Source organism: Necator americanus, chromosome X, assembly GCF_031761385.1.
Source record: "Necator americanus strain Aroian chromosome X, whole genome shotgun sequence".
NCBI classification, from domain to species: Eukaryota; Metazoa; Nematoda; class Chromadorea; order Rhabditida; family Ancylostomatidae; genus Necator; species Necator americanus.
Window position 1 is genome coordinate 32,028,169 of NC_087376.1, and position 12,282 is coordinate 32,040,450.

Here is a 12,282-nt window from a genome sequence, read left to right on the forward strand (position 1 = left end):
GCGAATCTCTTCGAAATAGATTTAAAATCTGGAAGTATGTTGGCGATTCAATGCAAAAGCAAGCTCTACGATTGACAAGTCCTTGATATGCTGTACAGTTAGGTCCTGAAGTAAAGAAAACAACGATATGAGTTAACTGGCTCTACTTAGCACTGCGCTTACCCTGGATTATAGGCATCACCCCACGAATTTGAGGTGGTACGGATTTCAGGTGGATTATTTGTATACGGATACAAATAATCCACCTGAAATCAGCACCATCTCAGATTCGTGATATGCTGCCTTTAAGCTGGTGACATTCATTGACTTACCTGTCGTATTCCTGAATTTTAAGCTCTGGAGTTTTTAGGTCAATAAACGTTACCAATCTTATTTGGGATAAGCCGAACGATGAAAACAATCACTAGAGTCGCTTCCTTCAAAGGATTACTAGTAATGTTAGTTCACGCAGTTGAGTATCAAATTTCAAGTAATCCTGAGAACGTGAGCAACAGAATGGGCTCAGTAATCTTTGCGCCATCACTTTTTATTTAGTGGAGAACTTACCAGGCAGGGGCTACTGGGATCCTAGGTTTTAGAAAAGGACCATGTTAATTATATTTGGAAAGGCTAAACGGTGTAGCATTATCCGGGAACTGAAAGTCTCCGGAGAAAAAAGTTTTAGACAGTTTAAGCGATGCTATCTGTTCAGAATATTTATATAATGATAGAATCGATAGAATAATGGAATAGTAAATAATAACAGAATAATTATAATTATAATAATAATAAAATAGAATAGAGAATATTTTTTATTGAAAAAAAATTCACAATACTTTTGCTTCGCTGACAAAAAAGGTCTATATGTGGAAATTATTCTTAAAATGGAGACGGGAAAATTGTGACGATTTTTTTCTGTAAAAAAAATGCGGTCAGCAAATCTGGTTTCGTCAAAATTCTCTCGAATATGCCAGCTAAAATCTAAAACTAAATATAGTAGTTTTGGCTGCATTTGGTTATATTTTATGGATTTTGTGATTTTTCAACTCTAATTCCATTGAACACATTTTTTCTATCATTATTCTCGTATTTTTCTCAACTTATCGCATAAAATTGCTGAGAAAACTCATGTTTGTTTTTTTTTGTCTAGAATTCTCTGGAGTATGTATCTTTCAAGCACATATTTTTACTCTGGGATTACTTACTATTCACAATAGTTGCGTCAGCTCACAGTATAGTTACTATTACTAATGAAATACATACAACTTTTTTCCTCCAGACATCCTAGCGAATTGTTCGTTCAAGTTTATAAAAAATTGTGGTTAACATCTTTTTGTTGTGCGTTCGCTCCCGCGCCGAGTTATCTTATCACATTTGTCGACATCAGTAATTTTCTTTCCAACTGCACACTCCTCAAATTATGTGGATTCAGCTTTTTTTTTTTGAAAGTTATGTCAACATTAGAAATTATCGCGGTATTGAACGCTTCTACGTTTTTGGAGTATCTTAGTAATATGGTGTGAATATTCAAGGATACATTGGAGTACATGTCAGACTTTTTCCTGGAGTTTGAAATAGGAAGGATAAAAATGTCCTAGACTATTTATTTTTGCTATAAATTTAATTAATAAATGCACTGTGAAGTTGACTGCATGAAATACGTTGAAATCCCATTTCACAGAACAAAAATTCCTTTAAAAATGATATTCAGGAGCGGAGCAAGCTACTCGTTTTTACGTCGTAATTTTTTTCCCGATTTTTTGGAGACCATTTTGAAGTTAGTTCATGCTATCCCTACTTTCTTTTCCTCTTTCATTTTTTTCGAAGTTCCTGCAAAATCCGCAAAATTTGTGGTTACGACCATTTTTGTGGATAACGATTGTATAATCCTTAAAAGAGTTACCAGTGAACGACAAAGAATAGATTTACCGATTTTTTACTTCACGATTCCTTCACGTATTTACATATTTTTCCGATCACATTTTCCTGGATTCTTTGTAGCGGACGTTTTTTTGGGCATTTTTTTTTACTAATTATACTCATGTTTGTTCAGTAGTTTGTATTGAAGTGGTAATACTTTGTACCTACCTCGCTATAAACACAAGTTACTTCGTCTTAATATACTGCTGTTCCTGATTTTGTAAAAAGAAATCTTTATCCTGACTATCTGGAAAGTGGAGATTCCATTTTAATATCAACTCAGTAACTGCGAAGATCCCGAAGTTTCCGAGTTAGAAATTAGGCAATTTTTAAAAGTAACAGGTTCTTCTATTTACAAATTTTTAGACTCAATTATTCTTGTAAAAATTATCCTACGACTGAGGTTCCATTTACATTCACGCACTTCCACTTCAAACTTTTACATTCTGGATATTGTAAAAGTTTCGTTATTCTTGAAACACATCCGATTTTTTTTTAAATGACGAGCATTCACTCAACTTGTAATCCAAGAAATCCACGGTTGGAATTCATGAGAAGATGTTGATTTTTGAATTTTCCCTAATTTTCTACTCTTATCATTGTTTAACATTTGTGACTACTGTTTTCATGTTTATGTTGTTGGGAACTGTAACAGTAATCGATCATCACCTTATCGACTTTAATGTTTGAAACGTTGTGAGCAATTTCTATTCATTTTAATGTACTAGTAAGTAACTTTTCCTCAACTTTTTTACTCATCCTGATCATTTATCGGATAGAAATCCTTTATACGGAGTGGAATAGGAGAAAAGTCAATATTCTTATATCCAGAGTTATTAGTTTCTCCTCAATCACAAAACACTTGCATTACTAAGGTTTTTCTTTTATTTTCTGAATTTGATGAGATTAGGAAAATAGGGAAGCGATGCTTGATGAGCGATGATTTTTTCCGTTAATTTTGAAAAAAAAATGTAATTTTTTAATGTAATTAATGTAGTTTCGAATGTTTTGGTTTTGTGAATAATTAATTTGTAACTAATTGTAAATTATTTCCGGTTGTCTGATCCGTAATTCTAGATGTATATAGAGAAGATAATTTTTGATGAGAAAACAAATACAAATAACATGAGTAAAGACGAAATTATTTTCCGTTATCCTTATTGTTAAGAAATTATTTTATTGTTGCTGTTATTGTTTTGTTTTGTTTCAAGGTAATCAATGGATTGTACAACGATTCATTTCAATGTGAATGGGAAGTATATAAAGGCGGAGAATGTGGATCCAGAGACGACTTTGGCTTATTTTTTGCGTAATGAACGTAGGTTTATGTTTGATTACTAAACAAATTTTGTAATTTGAATAACTTTCGTAATACAGGCGTTATTTTCTTTATTAAATTTACTTTTACTGCTCTTTTTTGTGTTTTTTATTCCTGGTAGACCATATTGAAGCCAACCATTCTATATTGTTTTTATTTCTATTTGTTTTATTTACTATATGATGTTTTTATTTACATACTCTATTTTATTTACTGTATGGATCACTTATTCTTTAGTACTTATGATATTTAGTGGGCTTAACTGGAACAAAACTCGGATGCGAAGAGGGTGCATGCGGTGCTTGTACGGTAACGATTGGAAAATGGGATCCAACATTACGGAAGGCAAGGTTTGTTCCAGAAAATTGTTTCAGTTTTTCTTCTCTTCCAGTAGATTGATCGCCTGGATTTCAACCTAATATTATTGTTTGAGGTACATTGCCATCAATGCTTGCCTTTTTCCGCTGTACATGTCACATCAACGATTAATTCTGACTGTGGAAGGAATAGGAAGCACAAAAAAATTACATCCGATTCAAGAGCGTATCGCTCGTGGACATGGGACCCAATGTAATTATTGAAATATTTGACAATACTCTTGAATTTCTACCTAAAAGTCAGAGGAATGTTTTACGGCCTCTTGTCTGTACATGAAAACAGGAGGTAGTGATTTTGAATACAGTATCCTTTTTTGCATTGCAACGCTACCTTCTGAGGATTTTGTACATGCGGATGCATGTGAACTCGTCCACATTTTTTTTTGACCTGCGGTTAGAGTTTTTCTTGAAAAATTGTGATTAGTATGAGGAAAAAGCTCACTCTTTAGAAGAAAATCTATCAAAAAGTGGTTTAGTCAAATAATCATACAGCTTCTTCAGTGAAAAAATAGCTATTCTATTTGTTGCATCCCAAAAAAAAAACCCATTTTATCATCAAAAACTTGCAGAATACTAAATTTTTAATAGATATACAAATAAAGGATTTTGTACAGTTAGAGATTGTTTTGTGGATCATTCCATGCTCCTATCATAAGCTTTTAAGGCGTGATTGCAGAAAAAAGAAGTTACAAGAACCCTAATACATCAATTTATTCCTGCAGAATATTTTTTATTCGCATGAATTCTCAAAAATTTCTACTTTCTCAACGGTTTTTGTTTTCAGGTGGATTCTGTTCGCCTGGATTTGTAATGTCTGCTTATGCTCTTTTGAGGAATAACCCTAATCCATCAATTCACGAAATAAATCAGTCCATCAAAGGTAGGTATTCTGGAAAGTGCAGGATCAAAATTGTTTTAAACAAAAGAAACCAACCATTTATATGAAAATTGGTTCGGAATTAGGCTTTGAAATAGCGGATATTGTTGTTTTCTGGATTTTTCCGGTCATTCTGATGTAGCAGCGCTATTTTTTTTTACCGTAACTTTGATTTTAAACCTACCGTTTTTTTAAGGAAATTTATGCCGATGTACCGGTTATCGGCCTATCGTGGAAGCGCTGCAATCTTTTTCACAGAGTGGGTGTTGTAATGGAACTGCGAATGGAGTGGGTATTTTCCTTGATTAAATAAATAGACAAATAAATAAATAAATAAATATCCTCCTTATATGTTTGCTCGTGATTTTTTTCTTTATAGATTTGCAGAATTGTTTTTCCATCAAACACTAAACTTAAGAAAGATTTTTTCAAAATCTGACGACACATTTTGTTTACGTATATGTATTATAAATGAGATTTTGGGATTATCTCATTATTTCAGGGCAAATGTCCTTGTAAGGAAAACCGTAATGGCATGGATCGAGAAAAACTCGTCACCTTTGACGATTTCCCGAAATTCGATGAATCTCAGGAGATTGTTTTCCCTCCATTGTTTATAGTAAGCTGTCATTCGGAGTTCTTAGCCTTTCTCGAAATTCTCATATTTTCTTTTTTAGATGGACACACAAAATACTGATATTATCCTGAAAGGTCCTCGAGTGGAAATGTATGCGCCATCGGATTTTGAGGAATTTGAGCATTATTTACAAGCAAACAGTGAGGCAAGGATCGTTTCTTCCGGCTTAATCACAAGATTAAGTGAGAATAGCGGATTGATTATTTACTAGTAGTATTTAGTTGGGACCAATCACTTTAAAAATTTTTTCAGCCATACCAGTGTCTTGTGACAGCGTAAAATGGTTAAGCACTCATCGTCTAAACACTCTGGATCACATTCTGGAGTTCGACGAGGAGATTTTGCTCGGTTCTGGATTAAGTATATCTGAATTTGTGGGTGCATTGAACAAGTACTGCGATCCAGTAATCAGTAGGCCAATTCAACAGCTTTTCGACAAATATTCATCTTTACAAGTTATGAACTTAGCAGTAAGTTATTTTTACAATACATTTAGCTTCAAAATTTTCCCCATATTTTATTAATTTACGGTTCCAGAGTTGGGTCGGCGCATTATGCACTGGTGCCAGCGATATTTCATCGGTATTTTTGGCTTTTAATCCTACGGTGACAATTCGAGATGAGAAAGGAATCCATGAATTTCGGCGTATTTCCGATTTGGTGGATTCGAACGGAAAAGTGATGTTGAGCACATCTCAGTTCATTATCGCAGTAAAATTTCCACGAATGAAGGTAGGTGTTCAGTTATGTTTTTATTTATATAAATGAAATTTTTGAAAATTTTTTGGTAGAGTTAGATGGAGGAATGTGTTACAGTTTAGAAACAAATGATTTTCTTTTTTATAAGTAGCTGGATATTGGCATTTCAGGATAGATTTTAGGATATCCACATATTTCGATAGGGCGGCTATGTGACTTATTTTGGACACTAGAAAATTGTTTTTTTAGACTTTACTTATCAGTAATTGTAAATAGAAAATATTTCATAGTGAAAATAATTAATATGACTAGAACTATCCTCTGAAATTGATCTGGATCGAAATTCTGAAGAAATTCCACACTCTACCTGGCAAATATGATGACGATAAGCAAAATTATCATCTTCAACACTAATTTTGTATTATTTTGTACTTTTGAAGTATTTTCTAGGATGTTTTTTTTTTGTTGGTTACTATTGCGGAGTTTTACACCCTTTGCTTTAACGCAGTGTTACACTAATCTTGAGAGAAACGAGCAAAAAAGCCCTCTATCCTAGATATTTTTCCAGGATGGACTTCAAGTGTACACCTTTAAACAAGGACAACGACTTGGTGCAGATTCGACGATAGTGAATTGTGTTGCTGTTTTACATGTGAATGAACAAATAGAATCAGCACGTATCGCTATTTCATTTGGATCAAGAGCGGTCCTATGTGGAAAACTCTGTGAACAACTAATTGGAAAGTGAGCCAATTTATTGTCATACTTATCACATTCGTTAAAGTGCGATTCATAACAAAGAAATGGTCCAGATGAGAAAATTATACCTGTGTAAATAACAATATTCTACTTGTTTCACAAAAATAGAAAATAAGAAGCTTAACTAAAGAGAAGTACTCAAGGAGCATTTTACATGTTAAGAGCCTAAGCAAAGCTGTTTTCAAGGATTTTTTCGAATTTCTGAAATTTAAGACAAAAATCCACTTTATGGCTATAACAAAGTATTAAAAATTGTAGTAATACGTGGTAAAAACTGTGAAAAATCGAGTCTTCGAAGTGAGTTTCCGATCGTTGAGCGCTCGGGCAGTTAATACACACGTATATTCTGCTATGCTCATTCGTTACTGAAAAAAAAATGTTGACAAAGAAAAAAAACCGCAATAATTATTTTAAAGCAAAATTATGAGCACCTAACTAAAAACTCCTTAATATTTAGAAATATGTGAAAATAAATTAAAACGCAACCAATAATTTCGTTACATTTCAACTCAACTGCAAAAAAGAAAAACCAAAGAAAAAGTGATATTTTCCCGCTGTTATCTTATTTTTGTATTCTTTTTTGTTTATTTACTCTTTTATCCGAAACAAGTTTTACGTATATAAATTACCTTAAACTCACTCACCTTAAAATCCAGAAACTCAGAATTAAAGAGAAGAGTGAAGTTAAAAGTCGTAAAAATGTAAAAAACAAATCGATATTACCTCAATGTTGCGCTGGAGGTTGTTGTTGTTGCTGTGTCTGTTGCTGTTTTTGTTGTGGTTGTTGTTGTTGTTGTTGTGGAGGTGGTGGATGTTGTTGTTGTGGTGAAGGTGGATGTTGTTGTTGTTGTGGTGGTGGTTTCTGTTGTTGCTGCTGCTGATGTTGTTGTTGTGGTGGATTCTGTTTTTGTTGTTGTTGTGGTGGAGGTGGATGTTGTTGTTGTTGTGGTGGTGGTTTCTGTTGTTGCTGCTGCTGATGTTGTTGTTGTGGTGGATTCTGTTGTTGTTGTTGTGGAGGTGGATGCTGTTGTTGTTGTTGCTGCTGTTGTTGCCGTTGTTGTGGTGGATGTTGTTGTTGTTGTGGTTGTGGTGGATGTTGCTGTTGCGGTGGTGGGTGCTGCTGCTGTTGTTGCTGCTGTTGTGGTGGATATTGTTGTTGTTGTGGTTGTGGTGGATGTTGCTGTTGTGGTGGTTGGTGCTGCTGCTGTTGTTGCTGTTGTGGTGGCGGATGTTGTTGTTGTTGTTGTTGTTGTTGCTGTTGTTGTCTCTTCTTTTCTTCTTCAATACGCTGTTGCTCTAACCTCTGTTTCTCCTGTTGTTCTCGTTGTTCCTGCTCTTTCTTCAGCCTCTCTTGTTCTTCCTTCTGTTGCTGTAATTTTTTTCGCTCTTCTTCTTGTCTTTGTTGTTCCAGTCTCTTTCGTTCCTCTTCCTCTCGCTGCTTTTGTTGCCTCAATCTTTCCTCCTCTTCCTTCTGTTGTTGCAATCGTTTTTTCTCTTCCTCTGCCCGTTTCTGTTCCTCCTGTTGTTTTCGTAGCTTCTCTTCCTCTTCCTTTTGCTGTTGCTGTCGTCTCCTCTCCTCTTCCTCTCTTTTCAGCTGCTCTCTTCTTCTTTCTTCTTCTCGTTGTTGTTGTTCTCTCAAGCGTTCTTGTTCTTTTTGTAGTTTCTCCTGTTCTTCATGTAGAAGTTTTCGTCTTCTTTCTTCCTCCTCTTGTTGTCGTATTCTTTCTTGTTCCTGTTGTTGTCTCCTCCTTTCCTGCTGCTCACGAAGTTGTTGTTGTCTCATTCGCTCTCTTTCGTCAACTTGTTGTTTCGGTCTTTCTTGTTCTTGGTGATGATGATAATGTTTTTCTTCCTTCACTTCTTCAGCCTTACGGTGCTGACCTATCGGAATCCCATATTCTGAAAATTTTATTACTCATCACTAGAAAAAGAGAACAATTTAAAATGGAGTTTTTTTAGGAAATATCGTTGAACTTTACAAATTTACTTTTTCGGACCTTTTTCTTAATAATTTCTTCCTTTTTTTCCATTGTTGCGCATAAAATCGCTTCTCTTAGGTATCAGGATATCGAGGTATTTTTTATTTACAGGAAAATTTCAACTGACTGCCACAAAAAAGTTGCGCAAAATAGGGTAGTGGACTTTTTTTCATAGGTTTTAAATAAGAAGTAGAACCCTTACTAGTATCTCTTGTAATATTTAACCTTTTTTTTGATAACGGAAAGAATTATGGACCAGACGTAGTGGTGGGTAGAGCATGTAAACATTATCATCAAAACAAAAACACAACAAGGGATCTTGCTTAACTAATAACTAAAGTTCAGAGTTTCTATTATTTTGTATGCAGGAATCAGAAGAAAAAAGTGTAACTCACTTTGAAGCGTGTGCTGGACAGATACAGCAATTTGTTGTACATTTTGTCCTGAGTAATAGACTCCCTAAACAGAGAAAAATTACTTACTTTTATTTTAATTGATATAATTTTACGATGTTGAGCAGTAGATAGATAATGTGATTGTGAGCTGCTGTAAGAAACTTGTGCAAACATAGAACAAATCCGAAAAAAAATGTCGGAATCGAAAGAAAACTGGCCTATTTGTTCGAGGAGAAGTTCCGAGATAATTTAATATTCTAAATATAAAATTTAAAATATAGTTGTATATAACTTACTAGAAAGATTCCAAGTGCAGCTACGACGGTGCCTATCGCAACAAATTTGAAGCTGCACACTAAAATAAATATTTGCAGTAAATAGTGACGATCGGCTGTAGATAGATCTTAATAGTTTTAAATAATAATGGCAATATTAAATTAATTATAAATTAATTATGAAATAACTTAGATAATAATAATATTATCTTGCATTTAGTCAGAGAAAAATATTTTTATATATAGTTTGACTAATTTGTTACTGTGAGAGAAATTACTTACATCTGCATGCTATATCCACATCATAGAATCCAGAAATCTATCTAATATTAGGCATTATATATTGTGCTATTATTTCGAGAATGAGCATTTTTCAAATTGGATTGTTAGAATTTAGGTCGATGCCTTGAAAAACAGAATAAACACGCCTATATACTTTACAAAAAAATTATATCCTGGTCGATTTAGTGTTTAATTTTAGCTTACAAACTTTGCGTTATTGATCATTTACTACCAATATTTTTTTTTTCAAAGAAAAAACTTTGACTGAGCAGAATTTCCACAAAATTGATCGAATGATAATTTCGACGAATGATAATTCATGATATTATAGATAGATTCATTAGTTAAAAATAATTAATTCATGTTGGTTTTAAAAGAAATTATTCATAGCAATACTAGATTTTGTTGGAATCAGTTTGTTTAGCAAATAATCGTGGTCGAAAAGAATTTTTGCAAAAATCCTGCAGGTGTTCATTTGTACGTGCAATTTGCAGATAGTGCAGATCCTTGTGCTTTAAAAAAAAACAAAAAAAAAACTAAAAGTGCACTCTCGGTCCTTTCTACAAAAGCGAAATCAATTCACGCTTAGAAATCGTTTATCTATGAAATCTTAACATAAACTAGGTTCAAAAATATAGAGTTTATTTATTTTAAACCATCAACCAATCAGGAATTGCCTTAACATTCTTGATATTAGTGTTTTTTTTCAATTTTTATATTTTATCTTTTTAAAATGTGAATCTTTTTGTGAAGCATCCCAAATTTATTTGAAAACATTTGATAAATTTTATTTGGTGACTTGTAAGCTTATCTCACATTTTGGTTAAGGACACTTCGATTGAATCATTTAGACAAATAGAAGCACAAATTTGATTACACCAGCAGTTTTATCATTAAAAAGGCATCATAAAAGATATAACTCCAGAAAAAAGTGCAATTCTACCTTGCATCACTAAGAAATTATTCTTTTATTGATTAGCTGAAAAGTAGGAGTCATTGAAGGAAAAATTCTCTCTCCATTTTGGATAAAATTAACTGTTTTTGTGTTTTTTTTTAATTAATGTTTGGACACAAAAATTAGGGTAAATTCTATGCATCCGATTTTCCATCTACCATAGTAAATACGTTCGAAAAAACAACAACATTTTGAAGATTCGAATAATTTTGCCATTTCATTTCTATACATAAAAAGTGCTTAAAAATTAATGAGGATTTATAATAAAATTTTTAATAAGTAGTCTTCATATACGGATTTATAAAATTACTTACATCCTCGATTGCGTTCATTCCCTTCCATTTTTAGTCCTTGCAGTCAAAAATAAGCACTGAAATAGAATTTTTTGAGATTTTTTTCACGGGGATTTGTTTGCATAAGGAGATCAGAGAAGAGAATTTGATTGTGAAATTTGGAGCAATTCCACGAAGGCAGGAGGTTAAGGTGGGAAAATGGTGGAGTTAGGATGCAGGGAGGAGGAAGAGGATGTCCCGTGTGGTTGCTGACCGCCTGCCCACGAACGTCTTAGTGTAATAGCCGATACTTTGTTGTCCATCAGTTTCTCGAATTGTGGATGTACTTAGTAAGGACGGTGGAATTTTTATTATTTTTACATTTACAGCGGATTCTCATTAGTTTCGTCTCCGCAAATTCCGTAAGCAAATAAAACGTGGCAAAAACATGAATAATCACTTAATAGTTGTTAATTTCATGAACAATGAGCCATAATTCGTTGAATAATAGAAATATTGTGAAATCTACTGGAAATATTCCTAATTTCATGGGTCCATAAAATTTCAAGGATAACAAAATCAGATTAACGAGAATATGTGGATTGCTCCTACTCCATTGTTCGGGCTATGTTTATACGGGAAGCAGCTGGTGACCCGTTAACGTTGGATAGACGGCTAGTTTTTGGATTTTCGAGCTGAAATATTTACTGGATGCTACAGCAAAATTACTTATATCTCGGAAAAAGCACTGAATCGTTGTGCTTTTACTTCTAAGGTCGCTGCATTGTCTTTTAGTTATTGATTATTTAAGAAAAATTCGATTGCTGCTAAGCTTCTTATCTGGATATTGGTATCTGGTTCAAGTGGGGCCATCCTCGGATCATTTTGGCTAATTATGTTTTCTCTGTGCTACCAACAAGGTGGTCTGGCTTGAGGAAATTAAAACAATCTTTGTATTCCAGCAAATCCAAGGCATTGAACCCTAGTCCTAGCCAAAATGTAGATAAAATGGACTACACCAAATCCAACAATAATCCGCAAAAATCTTGGACACATTATAATGGAGATGTTTCGTCAATGAATTCTAGCACAAGTGAATATATCTTTTCACCTCAAAAAGTGTGAGAAAAAAAGAATGTTGCGAGTTTTTCTGAAATTACTATTTTTGAATTGGTTTGATTTCATCCCTTTTCATTTCTTGTATATGAATCAGGGCTTTGTATTGCCGCAATACAACGATTTTCATGAATTCGGCTCTAATAATCGCATTTCGTTGGAATTATCGATCCATAACGGCACTTTTGGAATACTATTTTGGAAAAATAGTAATAGTTTTGACGGGGAACTTTTAATGCTTTCAAACTTTTAGAGTTACAATGGCATTGAGTCCACTAAATCACCATTTTCCCGAACAAATACATCGATCAGAAACGTTTTCCTGGAAATTTTCCATCTCACTTCTCAGTTCTCAGTTTGGATGTACACTTTCGCTGTATATAAGTTCCTTTTGGGAGCGATGAGCAATAAAACAATAAAATTTTAATGAAATACTTTACCA

General features: G+C 33.6%; 2 protein-coding genes across 3 annotated transcripts; one reads left to right on the forward strand and one right to left on the reverse strand.

The window, feature by feature from the left end:
* Positions 1-3,117: 3,117 nt before the first annotated feature.
* Positions 3,118-6,623, forward strand: RB195_026102 (uncharacterized protein; the record flags this gene model as incomplete). Its single annotated transcript, XM_064214513.1, has 11 exons — positions 3,118-3,217; positions 3,471-3,567; positions 3,651-3,787; positions 4,379-4,474; positions 4,668-4,759; positions 4,974-5,090; positions 5,149-5,290; positions 5,361-5,578; positions 5,646-5,840; positions 6,376-6,551; positions 6,620-6,623. The coding sequence occupies 11 exons, from the start codon at positions 3,118-3,120 to the stop codon at positions 6,621-6,623; spliced, it is 1,374 nt and encodes a 457-aa protein (XP_064070394.1).
* Positions 6,624-7,290: 667 nt separating this feature from the next.
* On the reverse strand, positions 7,291-10,794 carry RB195_026103 (uncharacterized protein; the record flags this gene model as incomplete). Of its 2 annotated transcripts, none has more annotated exons than XM_064214515.1 (4): positions 7,291-8,465; positions 8,941-9,004; positions 9,237-9,295; positions 10,767-10,794. In XM_064214515.1, 4 exons carry the CDS (start codon positions 10,792-10,794, stop codon positions 7,291-7,293), a joined length of 1,326 nt encoding a protein of 441 aa, XP_064070395.1. The 2 variants fall into 2 exon arrangements, with proteins under 2 accessions (XP_064070395.1, XP_064070396.1); XM_064214514.1 differs by having other exon boundaries at positions 9,237-9,343.
* Positions 10,795-12,282: the final 1,488 nt, after the last annotated feature.